Source organism: Protobothrops mucrosquamatus, unplaced genomic scaffold, assembly GCF_001527695.2.
Source record: "Protobothrops mucrosquamatus isolate PMUCROS unplaced genomic scaffold, P.Mucros_1.0 scaffold67, whole genome shotgun sequence".
Lineage (NCBI taxonomy): Eukaryota > Metazoa > Chordata > Lepidosauria > Squamata > Viperidae > Protobothrops > Protobothrops mucrosquamatus.
In genome coordinates this window covers 331,070-349,485 of record NW_015386445.1, presented here as the reverse complement: position 1 = coordinate 349,485, position 18,416 = coordinate 331,070, and the positions used below count along the sequence as shown (strand labels likewise).

The following is an 18,416-nucleotide window of genomic DNA, read 5'->3' as shown; positions in this document are numbered from 1 at the left end:
CAGCCCTTCCAATTAGTGGTTTTCCAAAATGCAGAGAATTAAATGGATAAACAGCAACAAAACATGGCATCTAATTCTTGCATAACTTAGATCATTTGACACATTTAGATTTTCTATAACAGAAAACCACTTCTTTTCACATATACATTTTAACTATGGAGATGTATCACGGAAAAATCATTTTCCTTTCATTTTTAATTTCCATTTTCAGTGGCACATATTCTTTCTTTTTTCTTTCCTTTTAATTATTTTCATTCTTCTTTTTCAATAGACATAATAATTAATGGAGGCACATTCAGGCAGTTCACATTTGTTTTTCAGATGAATGCGCAGACATGGTTTTAATCTCTTGGTAATTAATTTACAAAAAAGGAGGATAGTTAATCCTTCTCTTGGAATGCATTAAGCATTTCTTTCCCTCCCGTATTTTCATCCATCATCATTTAGATTGTGTTCTTCATCCAAAAAGATGCCGAAAGAGGCCACAGATCACTAAAATAGAAGGGAATATTTATAGCTCAGGGATGAACTGCGGAGGCCTTGGTGCTCTCTGAGCTTGGTGCTTTTCTTGCAGACGTTTCATTGCCAAACTAGGTAACATCATCAGTAGTTCTAAGTGAGCAGGGTTTGCTCTCATTTCATATACTAGTGGCTTGTCCTGTCAGTGTTGGTTGGAGTGGACTTGATGGTTCCTTGACTGGGCTGTTTGTCTGGCTTGGTAGTTTCTTGATTGGGATATCGTTTGCTTCTTGATTGTTAGTTTATGGTTAATCTTGGTGTCAATCTCTTCTCATCTGGGTGTTGACTGCTGGTAACTAGATTTTCCCCCTTCCATCAAGAGTTATTTCTGCAATAACATGGATAAATTTTTCTGCCATACTGATACGAGTTCCCTTTGGAGGAAACTGATGAAGCTTTGCAGGTTTTACTTCTGCTCTTATCTGGGGGTGTGAACTAAGCGAAAGTACCAGGGATGTGCAGAGAGATGCTCACAGACTTTCTTCTCGGCGCAAGGGTTACTACTTCATGGAAAACTTTGCACAAAGTCCAAGTGCAAAGTCAGTCAGAAAAATGTTCTGTGTGACCATCACATGCCAGGAGTGTCTGCTAGGAAAAGGTAAAAAGTCAAGATGGTAGCCACAGCCATGTGATTAAACAGCCTCACTCTTTGGTTATGCTCAAACCAATAGGATGATGGCTTATGATGGCTTCACCCAAGATGCTAAGATACTGAATTCCCACAACATGTTAAACCACAAAGTGCCCAATCCCCATGTTGCCCTAGTTTCCTGTGTTGGATGTGTGCAGCCTGCAGTTGGTGACAGCATCACACCAGATTGTATTATGGCAGGTTTCAAGTTTATTCTCCATACGTTTCTATTTGGGGATAATGTTAGATCCAGAGTGGCAGGCCTTAGTCACCAGTCTCTGACTAATGGACCTTCAGCTGGACAAAAATAGCTTTCCCAGCTCACACCCAGAACTCATTCTGATTATGCAAAAAACGGTGTATCAGTTTCCTTTTTAAGTACACTTACACCCCTCCGTTTGTCACGGGAAGGGCAGCGGAGCGATGCTGCGGATGCTCCCCGTCTCCATCCTGACTCAGGGCTGCACCAGGATTTGGTTGGGCAGCAGGGAAGAGACAGAATGGGCAGAGTAGCGTTGCAGAAGAGCAACCTAACAAGCACTTGGAAAGAGGGAGGATTTTTTAAAAAAACCCTGAAGTTATTTTAGTGCTTTCACAGGAACAATACCTGCTTCACACTGGGGTGAAGCTGTGAGAGCAATTTTGTGCTACTCCATGGATCTGCAGCTGCCCAGCTCTGCAAAGAGAAATGAGGTTTTTTTCACCCTTAGATGTGAAGTGTTCCAAGTATTCATCTCAATCAGGAAATGCAACGAATGAGGGCCTTTTTCTGGCCAGGTGACTCCAAGTGCCAAGAGAATCCAAGATACAGTGAGTTACTTTGACACCAAAGGCCGATTATCTCCATCTCTTTCCTATCCATGCATAACTCACCCATCTTGCATTAAAATACTAGGAGGCACATTCAGGCAATCCTTTTCAAGAGACTGAAAACCCATCCCAGGTGGGCCCCTGCCTCCCTTTGTCTCATGGAATGGCAGACCCAGAAGAGGAATTGAATGTTTTTCCGTCTTCAATCTAATACCCATTTAATATTGCATGACACAGTTTTACCCACCCAATCCACAAATCCTAGCCATATTGTTCAAATCTCTACAAAGCCATAGACGAGCCACGTATGTCTTAGGCAGGGAACCTGACAAATGTCAAAAGTACAGAAAAGTTTTCTTCCCAAAGAAAATCTTCAAAGTGGAAACAACAGTGTTAATATCCCCTCTTTATTAGAACCAAAAACATCCCTACTTTAGAGAAACCACACAATCGACAGATGACCATTAGGTACTACACTGTATGTGAGCATGGTGAAAGTATTGGCAGATAATTCCTCTTCACAAGGAGGCATCTGAAGCAGGCATCTGTTTCAGCTCCATGTAGCCTAGGAACAGTAGAGGATGAGAACATGCAGTCGCTTTCTTTCTACCATAGGTTAAAAATAAAGATGGGCTTTTATTACTACATGCTGAACACTGCACGAGCAATGATTTGATGTCCATCACAGGACTCAATTAATCCCGGAACACCCTTTTTATTATTCCTCTTTGGCTGGGGCCTGAGATCGTATTGATCTGCTTAGCATTTTGATATTCACAGTTACTGAGGCTTAGAAGACAGAAGTGGCACCTGCCAAATTCAAAGAGCTGGAATATCAGAGGAGAACAGACTTCTTTCCTTCTTGAATGGAAGATGCCTGACCTGCAGCCTGCCTATTCGTCCCAGTGAGCAAAAGGAGGGAGGCAGATATTCCGAAGGTCTGGCAGGGAACCTCATTATTTTAGCATATCTGGTTGTCATGCAGAAAAATGGGATCTCAGGCAAGAAAACTGAGGTTCAGAAAAGCTGGTAAACACAAAATGGTACCCCACTGGCCCTGCCTGCTACCTGAAATTAGGAAAACACTCCCATTGTCACATGGGTAAATGCATTATTATTGCCAGCCATACAATGTAGACCAGACAGGAAACACATATACCTATAAGCTTCTCTATGAATTCTATTTTCTATGATCTAACACTCCATGTGTAGTTTGTTCTGGTACTCAACATTAAATGCATTTTGTTTTGCTGCAGCTATGATTCCCTCTGGTTGTTTAATTGGATTTTTGAATTAAACTCCTTGACATTCTCCCCACGACTTTTACTTCACACCCCCTCCTCCATCGTCCAATATCTCACCCTCCCTTTGTTATTCCCATAGATACATCCACTTCTGCTTTTGAGCCAAGATTCTACAGGCAGCCACTGTCCTGGGAGACAATTGGATTGCCTGGCCCAGGAGACAGCTTCTGCCTACTGACAGGTAGCATGGTTTATTAACAAGGAGGTGTTAGCAGTGAAAGATACTGTGCAAAACTGGCACCATCTCCTTGAAGCAGCTCCACACCCCATCAAAGTCTTCCCTGATCACAAGACCCTAGAACACCTACAGATTCTTTACAAGCTCCTGCAGTGTCAGGTCAGAATTCTTTTCTTGTTCTGCTCTTCTCACTCTCTGGTTAAAAAAAGAGGGCAGGCTGGAAAATGCTGTAAGTTTAGAACATATGTTCGTTCTTCCATCATTTGGAAAATGGATAGCCATCAAGGGATTGTTATCAAGAGAACAAAGAAAGGGATGCCCCAGGGAAGTCAGAGATGAATTGCATTCTAGGAGTGAAGGTAGCCACTAGTCAAGCTTTCTGTAACCTAACCTATTTCACTTCTTTAATATAGTTAGTGAAGCTTTTGTGAGGATTTTGTGTGTATTTGTTGCCAAGTGTCTGATGCATTTTAAATTTCACATCTCTTGCATCCTTACCTCATGGAACAAATGTTCCTACACAAACCTTCAATACTTTGTTCTACACAACTCCTTCCCACTTTTGCCCCCCTTCCCCTCCAGGAAAATATGGGTCTTGGAAGGAGTCTCCTTTACTGACTGACCATATTTGTATTTGGCAAACACCCACACGCTCTGCAGGGGTACAAGAGTTTCCTGAATCCTCTGCTTCACCCTCCGCCTCCTCACCTTGGGAATGGGAAGAATTCATCTCAATGGCCAGCTGTGTCCTCCTCCTTCCTGGAGAAGGAAGTCTTGCAGCTCCGGCATGACAGCCAGCTGGATCACTCAAATCCATCCTAAATCCTCAAATCCTCCTCTGTGACTTTTGGTGGCCTTCAGTTAGAAGAGGTGCCAATGCCGGAGTTTCTTCCGGCCACAGTTATCCCTGTAGCCGTCCTTTGCCCATCAAGCCAACTAGACCAATTCATTCTTGTCCTTGCCTGAAGCGATCTTGGGACAATTTCCTGGGGTTTTATTATTAAACCTCCCCTTCCCCCGACAAAGGCTTGGCAACTATTTTGGACCTGGTGGACCTTAGTTCTATAACAGTCCATTTCATACCCAGTTGTGATCTTTCTCCTTTCCAAAGACTGTTTATTCAGCCATCTGTTTATTCACAGTTTTTGGCCCAATAATCTGACCTCAGACAGAGGCACTCAATTCACGGTCTGTTTGTGGAAGGCTCTCTTTCAACTCTTGCATGCTAAACTCCAGCTTTTGTCAGCCAACCTCATGCAATCCAGTTTTGAAACTGAAAGGACAAATGTCACCTTGGAACAATACTTTCACTGCTAGATAAACTACCAGTAAGACAGCTGGCCCGATTCTAGGCACCTAGCTTGTTCAGTCTTCATTCATGTGTCATCAGGCTCACTACTTATGCCTGTTCCAGAAGCCTCCAGATTTTCCAGGAACTCCAGGCAGCAGAATAATCTCTCAAGAACAACTCATCTTGCAAAAGCTTATTATAAACCAAATCTGAACACCATCATCAGGAAGGCCTCCCTGATGGCGGTTAGATTCCTACTACATATCATTTTGCATACCTACTTTTGTTTCTTTCCTCAACAAGACGGTCTAAATACTAGGTTTGTTCCCTTTAATTGCAGAGGTCAATCTAAACTCTTTTCACTGGCATAATGGTGTTTAAAAATTTATGAACCTTTGGAAAGTTTAATGCTTCTGCATAAACATGACCTAAAGGATGATCTATTCTCCACCCAGTCCTAAAGCTAGATAAAGAGAACCCACAACAAATAAATAAAACATTATTGTTCATTCTATTTTTTGAGGAAAATGATCTAAAGCTACACATTTCCACTGCTATATAGACCTTACTGTCAGAAATCTTTTTTCCCTTCACTTGAATGAAACCCACTTGCTTTGTGTCCATCTGCAATACTCATGCAAACTCAAGGTGCCCGATTGGTCAGCACCTGCCCACCTTCAGGCTCTGAGTAGGAAGCCAACTGGCCTGGGGGAATGGGGCAGGCAGCTGTACCGTTATCAAGGCAGACAGATGGAACAGTCCAGCCTCCCCCTACAACCCCTTGCCTGAAGCTAAAGACGAGACTTTAGAACAAAGTTTCTCAACCTTGGCAACTTTAGGAGAGGTGGACTTCAACTCCCAATTTACAGAGACTGATGGGAAAGTTGCTAAAGAGGATATAGTACAGAAGGAAATCCTCCATCCATTTCCTGTTTTCAGGAAAATGAACATTCCTCCTCTCTGATTCTTCCAGATTGCGTGGGGGTGGGGGGGGGAGGAGACCTCGGCCACTTCTGTGGAGACTCAGATGGAAGCAGTGGGAGAGATACAGGTCTCTTAGTTCCCCCCCCCAAGGAGAAGCTCCTGCCTCTCAGGGGTCAAAGGAGGCAGGGAAGAAGAAGAAGAAAACAAGAGGGAAGTGATAGGAGAGCAAGATCAACTGACGCTCAGCAACAAAGTTCCTAAGCTGACACAGGCCTATTAAAATAATCAAATGGGAGCCAAGCACTCCTTACTCTGAAAAAAGAAGCCGTTATGGCAAAAGGGGCAGTGAAGGAGATGGAGGATTTGGACCACAGGCCTGTCCTACAAAGAGTTTAATGCTTAGCATTTGCAATTGCTGAATTTCTTCATGATTAAGGACTTTGCTCGTATCTTCAATAATTAAATAATAATTATCAGAACAGTGTCCTTCGGTCTTTGCCAGTGACCCATGAAATATCAGTCTGAATGAAGTTTGACAGTCTGCAGATTTGTTCGGCATTATTTTGAGGGGAGGGTCCCCGAGAGAGCGCTAGAAGCACTTGCAATCTAGACCATTCTGTAGAAAACATTCCTCCTAAGTGGGACAGGTATAAGAACAATTTCAAAACTCAACAATAAAGGTTCCCCAGGGACCCTTTCAGGTATTCTGCCATCTTCTGAAATATTGCTGAAATCACCTCCAAAATGATTAGCTGCAAATTTCAGAGCCATCTTCCTCCTGCTCTCTAAGGCTTGCTGCTTTTAATCGGGTGATGGATGTACCATCAGCCTCTAGTTCGCCTTTTACTCCATCGTACAGACTGATAAAATAAAAACGATTCTCTAGAAATGGAACATACTTACAAGCGAAATCTTCAGTTCCAATTATATCAGCATGATATCATTCTCACATTTCTTTAAAGCTCATGGAGGCTATTCTTTGAACAGTAATGAACATCCTGACGTGTTGCCACATTTCGCCAGAATGGATTTTGGGAGCTTTTAAATGGTCAAAACATCAAATACATTTCAAAATATGTGTGATAGCATTTTCAGCCTGTCCTGGGAAAAAAAATGAATTAGCATTCCTTCTGTGGTTAACATTTTCCATTCTCCTTATTTTGTCATCTTCAGATTTTCCAGTCTTTATAAGGATTTTTCTATTCTAAGAAACGTGAGCTCTCGTTCTCACTGTCATTTTTTTAAAAGGATGAGACAACTGAACAGAAGACTTAGTTTCATATTTAGCATAAGCAATTGCGATACAAGAGTTTTTGTCACTGTTGTCACTGTATTTTCTCCGTCTATGATTAATGTAAGGAAAAACAATTGTGGAAATTCAATAAAAGAATAATATATGGTGAAATAAGAACTAACTATGCCACTAGAGTTCAAAAGAACTGAATCTAATTATAACATAAACATGGAGCGCTTTGTTTTCAGATTTAAAATTATAGAATCTTATGGGTGGAAGGAACCTTGGGGGCTTCTGGTTCAACCAGGGCAGGAATTCTTCAACCACCTGAGACAAATGAGACAAAGCCTTTTTTTGAAAACCACAAGTGATGTTTCACCCCTTAATCGCTCTTACAGTTAGAAAATTCCCTCTTCTTTCAAGTTTGGATATCTTCTGCTCTAAAGCTTCCACTATTGGATCTTGACCTACCCACCCCACAGAATCTATGGGGAATCACTCAACATGCTCTTCCCTGTGAAAGCCCTTCAGAGATTGAAAGACTGGGGTCATGCCTCCCCTTAGCCACCTCTTTTTTAGGCAAAACAGACCCGGTTAAAGGAGTCATACAGAGAGAGAAAAACATTACTTTTTAAAAACATGAATAGCTTTTGGGCAGCACCTAAGTAGCCTTGGCAGAACTCAATAAAACTAAACAATACTGGATATGGTTAGTACTTAGCTGGGAGACCAAGGAAATAATGGGCTAGACTGGCAATTAAAAAAACAAACCTGTATATCGTCAAGATACTTCTGATTCCAGAAAAGGACAACAGCAAACAGCTTCTGAAGTGTTGCCCAGAAATCCACATGGATGTGTTCACGCAGTCACTGGCAGATTACATTTCTTTCACTAGTTATCAATACTGTAATTTTTTTGGGATGACTTGTGCTAATCTCCAGCTTAGAGCCTGGCAATTATAAGTCATGATGCTTGTAAAGTGGGCCATCACATGACCAATCTGATTTATGACTTTATGGCAGTTGATAAGTGAATGGGGTGGTCGTAAAGCACACTGGCGGTCATTAAGTGACGCCCTACTTTGAAGCTGAGGGTCAGTTCTCTTAAGCAAAGAATTCTTAAGAGTAAATAAAGGCTGCACACTCAAGCCTAATTTTGCAATTTGGATGAGAAAGGTTTATTTCTACACACAATCAGTCTGCTTAACTTTGGGGTACTCTCCCCTCGTTGTCAAGTTCTTCCTTGACATCAGCCTGAGCTTCAGAAAGACCTTAAATGTTGCTGAAAGAGGAAACAAATGTGACTGTCACATTTGGAAATGTAGAGCCAAAATGTGTCTCATTTGCTGAGTGATTCATTTTGATTGCTATCTTGGGGCTGTCAACGAGAAAACACGGACAGCCACGGAGGGAGGTTACAAAGGCACCTAAGCAGACCTGCAAAGCTGTCTGGCTTGACAGCTCTTCAGGAGATTCATGCCTGCTTCAAAGAAGAGGGGAAGCAGGAGAATGCAAGGGCTCATTTCCTTTTAACTCTTCCTGGGCTCTTGAAGTCTTGATTCATGTCTAGGAAAAGACAAAACGTGATTGAAATAGGAAGACAAGAGCACTTCTGCAACTCAACCACTTAGTCTACAGATGGTAAAAAAGGTTTAGCACAGTGAAGGCCTTCATTCTAAGCTCCTTCAAAATAGTCCCATTACAGCATAGATACTGATCTGATTTGGAACTTGTTCTTGTTCAACATGGATGTGTAAGTTTTTCAACCCCAAGTTGCTATGTCAGAGGTAAAAACAGAAATAAATAATTATATTACTTACATCCACACATTCATCCATTCATGCTTACACACACACACACACAAACACACACACACACAGCCACCTCACACCTATGTTGCACTTTTGCTCGGTGCCAGCCTGCCCTGACCTCTGGTGGGGGAACCATATGGGAGGGGATAGGATAGGATGGAATGGAATGGAATGGAATAGAGCTGGAAGGGACCTTGGAGGTCTTCTAGAAGGCTCCACTCTTGTGGAGACACAACTTCAAGGACAACTCTCTGAGAAGGAATGTAGCCGCATACCAAAGGAGACGGTTCCAACAACATCTGGTTTGAATGATTGGACAACTAGGGCCAAAGGCAGGGAGAGACTTGGGAAGGGGAAAATATATTTGGGAATTTGGCACAGGAAAACTCAGATCTGGCTTTGCTTTCCTGTATTCTGCTTGTTCGAGCTGACAATATGTAAATATCTGCGGCACTGATAGTGAGGACAGCTACCTTGGACAGCGCCAGTTAAACAGCTTAACCGACCAGAGTCAGAGAGGAACTAAAATTCGGACGCTCTTTAGAACAATCAGCATTCATAGTAGGTAAATCTCAGCTCCAAAGTGGACAACCTGGAGCAATGAAGTCCAAAACGATCCAATAGACACCATACTTTTTTCAAGCTTCTCACTGCTTTGGATTTCAGAGACAGCCATTTTCTCTTCAAGTTGCACAGGCACGCAAGTGAGTGAGGATAGGGTTTCTGCAATAAATCTGAGAACCTGAACTAACTCTTGATCCCACGGTCATTTTTCCAAATACCCTGAAATAAGTACATGGATAGGTATGCTTTTTTTCCGGGCACTATTAATCTATCATATTTTAAATTTTATTTCTGTTTTAAAAACATCTTTCTTATGGCCCTGATCTTTTTGTTCCAGAATGTAAAACTGCTCTCTTTAAAAAAAAAAAAAAAAAGTTGCTATTTTAGGCCCTTCAGAATTCTAGGCAACGTTGAGGCTTGGTAACATGAGCACCCTACACCAGGCTATTGTTTTAATATCTTTAAAAGGTACCCTCTTCTGGATTACATATAGCTTTCCATTTATCCTCAACTGCTTTGTCAAGATATTTTTCAAACTCCTTGCGCAGATAACAAGCTGTGCATTGTGGAGTAGAAGAGCATTATGGAAATGAGCAGTTATCCCTGAGCTGTGTACACGCTCTGTAATTTGTACCCAACATGGGTGTTTGGAATAAATGACTGCAGTGAGTTGCCGGGCATTGAACATGGGGCTCTGGAATTCAAGAAAGCCCCAATGAACAGCAGGAAATAATCTTAACTGGGAAGATGCCCGACCTTCCCCCTGGAGCAACCGTCTTCTGATTTTTCTCAGTGATTCATATACCACTGGAATAAAAAAATTGAACAAACAGCTGAGATTAGCCAAAACCAAGGGCTTTAATGTGGATTTATATTAGTGTGACGTTGACATTAAATTTGGTATTAAAGGTTTGGGGTCTCTCTGGGTTGACTCTGCCTTAAAGCCAGAAATTTTAGTTTTACTTCCGGAACCCCTTACAGGATCCTGGAAGTATCTAGAAAGCACACAAAGCTTTGCTATCTGTCTTTATCCAAGTCTTCTTGACGTTGGAGCTGCCTCCACTGCTCAGAAGAACACTGCCCACAGAAGAAAGCGCCTAGGATTGGATACAATTTAATGCAGTGTTTCTCAGCTTTAAGTTGAGAGGTTTAAGATGTGTGGACTTCAACTCCCAGAATTCCCTAGCCAGCCATGGGGAATTCTGGGAGTTGAAGTCCACACATCTTAAACTTGCCGAGGTTGAGAAACATTGATTTAATGTAAAAGCAAAAGACCAGCTTTGAGAATTTTAAATTGAACAAGCAGATAGGAGATGTTCTACAGCACAAGCCAAGTCCATGCTTTGGTGTCTCCAGGGAAACTGAGGCTCTCCTGCCCCATCCAGAAGTTTCTGCCCCCCCCTTCATTAGAGGAAAAGCCACAGAAGGTTGGGAGAGGCAAGCCACAACCACCTCACAGTTTTTTTCTGCCCTTCCTTCTTCAGAGTTAAGACAGCTTAGACCTGCCATTGTGGAGAGATGGGCACCCAGGCACCTTGTGTCCATCAGCTTTATTATCCCCAGGGACAACAATGCAGGGCCCAAACTTATACACGTAATTTAGCCCAATGCTTTCCATTGGGAGAAGTCACCAATTTATTATGTGAATCCATTTTAATTTGAATACTATGAGGACTCTAAAACAACGCTTAGACACTAAAGAGAGACTGAAAAGCCTGCAGACGTGACTAAGGTAGATTATCTGAGGCAAGAAAAATTATCCAATACATTTTTAAAAAGACTTTTTCTCAGATTGGAATCAGTGAAATAAAAACACTTCTAATGTGTTCAAACTCAATTTTTACTGAATACTTGAAATATTAAAGTAGTAATGAGGATTTAATGTTTTTATAAAATAATTTTACAGCACAGAGGTAGGGCTGTTCTGTTTCATAATCAATATCGTATAAAACAGTATTCAATTTAAAAGGAAACAAGAAAAAAGATTCTCTTCAAAAAAACAATGTGCAAGAAATTAAATGGGAACATTTTTCAGCAAATGCTTCTGAAAGAATTGCTTGAGAATTTACAGAATTAAGTTATACACTGAGTAAAAATTAAATAAAAATAATGAACTCTGTAACCTATTTGAGCTTATAACAGCTTCTGTAAGTTTTACTTATTTATTTAAGGGGTTTTTTTATATTCAGCCTGGATACTTTACAATAGAAGTAAGTCAAAAAGGATCTTTGGACGTATTTTTCATTATTTGGCATTTTTTCATTACATATTTTGGCACAATCTGTAGAACAGCCTTTCTGTGAATAGATGAATTTCCCCATAGCAGTCCTTGACTTATGACCACAATTGAATCCAAAATTTCTGTTGCTTATCGACATAGTTGCTAAGTGAGTTTTGCTTCATTTTATGACCTTTCTTGCCACATCTGTTAAGTGAATCACTGCAGTCGATAAATTAGGAACACGGTTGTTAAGTGAATCTGGTTTCCCCATTGATTTTGTTCATCAGAAGGTTGCAACAAGTGATCACGTGACCCCGGGACACTGCGACCATCAGAAATATGAGCCAGTTGCCAAGCGTCTGAATTTTGATCACATGATCATGGGGATGCTGCCAAGGTTGTAACTGTGAAAAATGGTCATAAGTCCCTTTTTCAGTGTTGTTGTAACTTTGAATGGTCACTAAATGAACTGTTGTAACTCAAGGATTACCTGTACATCTGGATCCTATCCAATCTATAATTTACTCATTCCCAGAAAGGGAGGGGGTGAAAGTTAGTTCCCAAGAGTTCCCATCTCCAGAGACCAAGATCAGCAAAACAAATTGCATCATAGTTCCACAGAAAGGTAATTCGCTTCTTTCTCTTAATATACAGAACAGACATTTACACCCACTTTGAGGATGCCAGAGTATCTAAAACATTGTATACAGAATGTATACAGAAAAGATACAAGAAATCAGTGGCATTTGTTTGCTAGTCTTTTTTTAATTGATTGGTTGATTTAAGTATTTGCCCAATTCCCTAACAACTCTGGGATTCTAAAAATTAATATTTGGGTTAAGCTTCCATGACTGTGTGAATCTTCCAGTCCTATCCACAACCAACACTCTAACCCAGTTCTTCCCAACATGGTGATCTCTGGACACACACGGACTTAAATCTAAACAATGTTGTACTCAAAATGATACGTTCTTAGAACAGAAAAGGGAAGTTGCAGAAGTAACAAAGATGTTTCCATTTCTTTCATGTTCCTCTTATTTTGACCACATTTTTCTCAGCATCACTTCAAGGATGGAGCTGAAATGTCATTTCACATGCTCCTGTCTCTTTCTTTGTCCAAGCCTTCTTTTCTTTTGCCTACACAATGCAACACAACTTGATGGAATGTGCCATCTATGTGATATTGTGGATGTCACTATTCTGCTTGAGAAAGGGTGATGTCATGGAAACACATGAAGATGGTTACAGTTAGTACAGTTCACTAAGAATTTAAGCAAAGAAGCCAAGAATTGTGGAGGATCAAGAAGAATCAGCCACTTCAATCAAACAGCCCAGAACAAATCAACAGTAAAACAACACAAATGTTCAGGAGGCGAATAATATTTTAGCAATCTATTCAGCTGCCTCCAACTTTTGAAACAAATATCATACTTTTAGAACATTCTGTGCAGCCCTACAAATGTCACTCTGGCATTCATTAACAATATTCCTCCAAGTCTCTGCAGTGGGTGAAGTTACCACATCTGACACAGCAAACAAAATATGTTGCTTAGTTAACGCAAGCGCTCATAGATTCTGTTTTGCCTTTTTTAAAGAGCTGCCCGTCAAAATAGTCCATCAAAGCAGAACAAAATGCTCTGGACTTCACAAAACGTTTGACAACCACCAAAAAAAAGCTTCGACAACACCTGCTGTTGCAAACACATATATTTTATATATTTTTTAAATCTTCGTTTCCAACAGGTAAATGTAATCAAGGTTTATATGCTCAGAGAAGCCAACAGGATGGGATTGTTGCACTTGAAGGATCAGAAGAAAATTGTAACTAATGTTGTGGAAAATTACTTTGATATTGCTTTCTCAGTACAGGATTACAATTAGGTTGCAATGTGAAGCAATAAATGAATGGTAACAAATCAACACAAACAGCCACTGTCAGGAGTAGTTTGGTGATGGGAAATAATGTAAGCATTACTTAAAAGTTTTATGATTCTCATTTAATTTGCATCATGTTTGCTCAGGCTATAAACAAACTACCATCTCTAGAGCAGACATAAAAACTGAAGAACAAAACTATCTTGTGTTAACTTTGCTTCAGAAACTTCTTAGGTGAGTGCCATCAAGTCAGGTCTGACTTTGACAACTGCATGGACAAATCCCTCACTCCCTTGATTTGTTCCCAGACATCATCCAGAGCTGTTCCAGGGAGATTCTAGTGACCTCCCAGATTCAGTCTATCCCATTTAATTTTCCCCCCTTTGTTTTCCTCAACCATGTCAAGCAAGAGTTTTTTCTAGCCCACACACAACACATGGTCACCATCTCTAATTAACTGGACTGACAATATTAATAGTGATTATTTTCTCCTCAGAAAAGGAATGAATATTTTCTCCTTGGGAGTATCCTGGGGTGGCACTTTTGTGGAAATACACATAAAATCAGAGGTCATTCTAAGTGAGCTGAGGTGGGATCTGGCACTGCATTTCAGCTTCACATTAATATTTTCCCTACCCTAGTAACATTTGATGGGAAAATCTTGTGTGTGGCTAGTTCAGATAGTACCATTTTGGTACGGGGAAAGTTTTTGTCAGACACCTAGAAACATTATAAACCAGTCAAAAGTATTCCATTGCTTTTCAGCCAAACTTAGGCAAGAGTGCAAAGCCTAGTCCTCATGAAACCCCAAAAGACTGTTTCTAACATCTTGAAAGGGCAGCTCAATTCCTAACCAAAGCTTATGAATCCTCTCCGGACCACTTAAACCAAACGTGGCAGATTCTCTTTATATACTTCAACCTTCCCCAGCTTGACAACTACTAGATCTGTTGGGATTTCAACATGTGGCAATCCTAGCCAATTTGAGAATTCTGGGAATTACAGATGCAAAGAAACTCAAGAACACCAGATTAGTGAAAGTAGTATGCCGATGAATTTTGGTGATATACAATACATGACTGATAATACTCTGGACATGGCACTAATTCCTGAGTTGTCCCTAAGGGAAGGCTACGGATGCATTTTCTCACTATTAATTAGAACACAAATTCAAGGATAGTATCTTTCTGACTTTTATTTCTTTGGTACCTGAGAAAATGCACTTTTTTCACATGAAATGTGGGGGTGATTCCATTTTGGTTGAGAAATTGCTGTCAGCCAGGTTTTCCCTTGAGTGCTAGATATATCGCCTCAGAACAGACAGCACAGGAAACTACTGCTTGTTGAACTGACAAGCCATACACGTTTACAATACTTTTGGTCACTGAATCAAAGATTTGCAACTCTTTCTAGGGAACAAGTGTGCACTGTGTGGTTGGTAAAAAAAGAATGCACCTAACAGGTTCAAGAACCTTTTAAGAGTTTGCCACAACTTTTCTTCAGCTGATAATATGAACCTTGCCACCTATCTGAATTACAAAAAATCTTTAAGGATACTCTTTCCCATAAGAGTTATTTTGCTTTAAAAAAAACCACACATTTGGTAAAATCAGTGAAAAAGCAGAACCTGAGGAACTAACCTGGGACTTGCTGGTGTACAACTTCTTCTGGATCCTGCAGGTGGATGAAAACGAGAAGCCCAGCTGCTCCAAACAGAAGGATGAAGGAAAACATGCAGGTCAGCTTCATCATTAATGTCCTCTGTTAATCCAATTTAAGCCCACAGAAAGAAGAAAAGGTCTTCTCTTTGATCCCCAAAGCTTGAGTTGAGGTCAGCATCTCAGTCGGCTTCCTGTTTCAAGGGCCACCTGGTAGAAAGAGCAGTGAACAGCTACTAAATGTCATGAATCTCTAATAAATTTCCTATATGTTGCCTCCTCTCTCCTCCAACCCCCTCCCTGGGCCTAGCAACCAAGAACATGAAACAGCAAAACACGCCATGTGGAGATTTGTTCCAGGGAATGGATGTCCATCTGTATTTTATCATGCTCGCTGCATCTGTTATTCAAAATATTTTAGGATGCTATTTTAACTTGTTAAATTATTGTTTAAGATGTTGTGCCTTGTAAACTGCTTTGAGGAGGCTGTGCCTCAAAAGACAATGTGAATTCTGAAGTTAGGATAGATGTAAGAAGCCACATTCTGCTAAGCGCAATGTATTTAAAAATAAATATATTAGACTAGCATTTTAAAAGAAAAAGAAAAGCAGAACTATCCTATAGTTCATTCTCACTTGTTATAAAAAAAGAGGAAAAAGCTGGGCCCAGGGTTTTTTTTTTGGGGGGGGGAGTTGAGAAAGAGCTTATTTGGCTCTTAGTAAATGGCACTCAAATTGAATCTGAAATAATTTGGGTCATCTCTTCCTCAAGACAAAAAATTAAAATCTGAAATGAAGAAACCCCAAGGACTTGAAACCGTAAAATCTGTGCATGTTTTGTGTGTCCCAGTAAGGAAAGTCTCCCTCAGGGCTACATCAGTGCTGCTAAAAAAAAGAGAGAGAGAAAGAAGAAACTGACAAATCATCCTTCTGCCAACTTGCCCTGTTGCTCTAGGCCCCCTATTACTTTTTTTCCTTTGTTCTTTTTTAGCCCTGTAATTAATATTATCCCTCATTACATGGGGAAAAGAAGACAAGGCTTTTGATAACTTTATACCTACATACTGGAAATTACACGGCATCTTTTAGGTCACATGTGCACGACATTAAACCTATGGATCATGCTAAACTTTCTTCCCTGGCAGAGTTTTTTCTTCTCAATTGCACCTTCACTAAAACAAAAAATAAAAATGGGCCAAAAATATGCCCAGGTGTCCACTTTCCTGTAATGCAGAGGTAGGGAACCGTGGCCCTTTTATGACTTGTGGACTTCAACTCCCAGAATTCCCGAGCCAGCATGTCCGCAAGTTATGAATTGCCCACGGTTCCCTACCCCTGCTAAGGCCTCCATTTTTCCAAGGACACACCTGTGGCTTTCCAGCAGGCAGGAGCAGCTTCCTTTCCTGGCCAAACCTTCTGCTAAAGATCCCAACTGCTAAACAGTGGGAAAACTCTTTTCACACGCAAGCAGGAGTTAAAACCAGTGGATCAACAGGAAGCTTCCTACAGTCTAAATGACTACAAATGCTAAATGAATCAAACCACATTTTTTGAAATGGTTCTTGTGCTCTTTAAAACAGCAATAAAAGAGGAATACCATCTGTGACTTTGCAAAACTTACAACTAATTTGTATAGTCATAATTAAATAAATATCTACACTTTATTATCATCGTTGGCCACATTAATGCATGATTCACTTGGCGAACAGGTCATTCTAAAAAGATATTACCAAGATTCTATTTTATTATATTTTCTGGAAATTGAAATCACAATGCTATTTTTGTTTGGTATATTTTTCTACCAAAAGAAAAGGAAATTACTCCCATTAGCATATATTAACGCTCAAAAGTATTGGGATACTTCTTGGTTATTGTTTTAATTAACACATTGCACTTAGCTGCTATAATTTTAAGATAACAGGGTGCACTATAAAAAAAACTCAAAATCCTCCTTGCAAAAAGAAACATCTGTTTCCAAAGCTTCATATCCCACAAACATTTTGCCCAGGTTAAGACAGTTTTAGAGGCAAACGTCTTTGTGTTGTGTTTTGGGCTTTGCTACATTCTCATTAGCAGTTTCTACCAGCTCTGCGAGATGGACCAACTCCATATCCTGATTTTTCCAAGAAGAATGAGTATGAATAGGCACCCCTAAATCAGCCCTAAGCCTTGAAAAAAGCTTATATACAGCAGAGTATCACCCCCTCCACACACACACACACACACACACACACACACACAGAGAGAGAGAGATGCAAAGGACTGCTTCTTACATGCCTGAGCCATTATTTGACCCCACGTGAGTGAGGGGCAAATGCCGGATCCAACGCAAATAATCAAGAAGAGTGGGAGACACACCCCTGCAGACAAAGAGATGCACTCATATTTACACATTTCAGAAAGGAGGGAAAAATTATGTGTGCATACACATTTCGTAAGTAATAACATAATAGATTTCAGGTTCCTTCCTGCCCTTCTGTTATCTTCAGAGAACAACAGGTCTTAGTTAAAAGAAACATTTGCATCTTGACATTCAGGAGTTGCTATGGGAATGTTCTGATAAAACTTACCACAGGCTGCTGTAAGCTACAAGGACACATTCCTTCTGTCTTAATTTGTCTATTAAACAGTCCTATTCATCTGAAAAATGATTTTCCCCACAATAGGGAAAAAAACATAACCAGGACAAAAAAGCTAACACAATCCGGGGTTTTATAAACAGAGGCATAGAATCAAGATCACGCAAAGTACTAGTACCGCTTTACAAAGCCTTAGTAAGACCACACCTGGAATCCTGCAGCCAATTTTGGTCCCCATATCACAAAAAAGATGTTGAGAGTCTGGAAAAAATTCAGAGAAGAGCAACTAAAATGATCAAAGGCCTGGTGACTAAAACATACGAAGAACAGCTGCGGGACTTGGGTTTGGCTAGTCTAAAGAAAAGAAAAAATAGGGGAGACATGATAGCAGTATTCCAGTATTTGAGGGGCTGCCACAGAGAAGAGGGGGTCACGTTATTCTCCAAATCACCAGAGGGCAGGACAAGAAACAATGGTCCAGGCCTGTGAAAGCAGAGAGGAAGCAGATACCGGAGACCAAGGACTAATGGTGGTACACAACCGCTTGTAATCCTTCTTTCTAGTCCCAAAGAAAGCATCATGAATACAGTAGACTCTGTGCCTTACAAACTGATACACAAACACACTTGTGCGTGCCTCTACCGGTATGCTCACCCACTGCATGCTCTAGCTTAGCGCAAAGACCTTGTTTCCCTCTTGTGCAAAAGACCATAATAATCAGAGCTGAATAAACAAGCTCAAAGCCTTTGCAGTCAAAAAGATTCCGCCTTATAGTTTTCAGGGTACAAATTACCGCAGGGCTCACGGGCTGCTAATCT

General features: G+C 40.6%; 1 protein-coding gene across 1 annotated transcript in view; it reads right to left on the bottom strand.

Moving 5' to 3' along the window:
• Positions 1–15,111, bottom strand: part of CHST8 (carbohydrate sulfotransferase 8) — a 68,022-nt gene extending 52,911 nt beyond the window's left edge. The window contains exon 1 of the mRNA XM_015812076.2: positions 15,003–15,111. Within this exon, the coding sequence (XP_015667562.2) occupies positions 15,003–15,111 (109 nt within the window). The remainder of the gene's footprint in view (positions 1–15,002) is intronic.
• Positions 15,112–18,416: the final 3,305 nt, after the last annotated feature.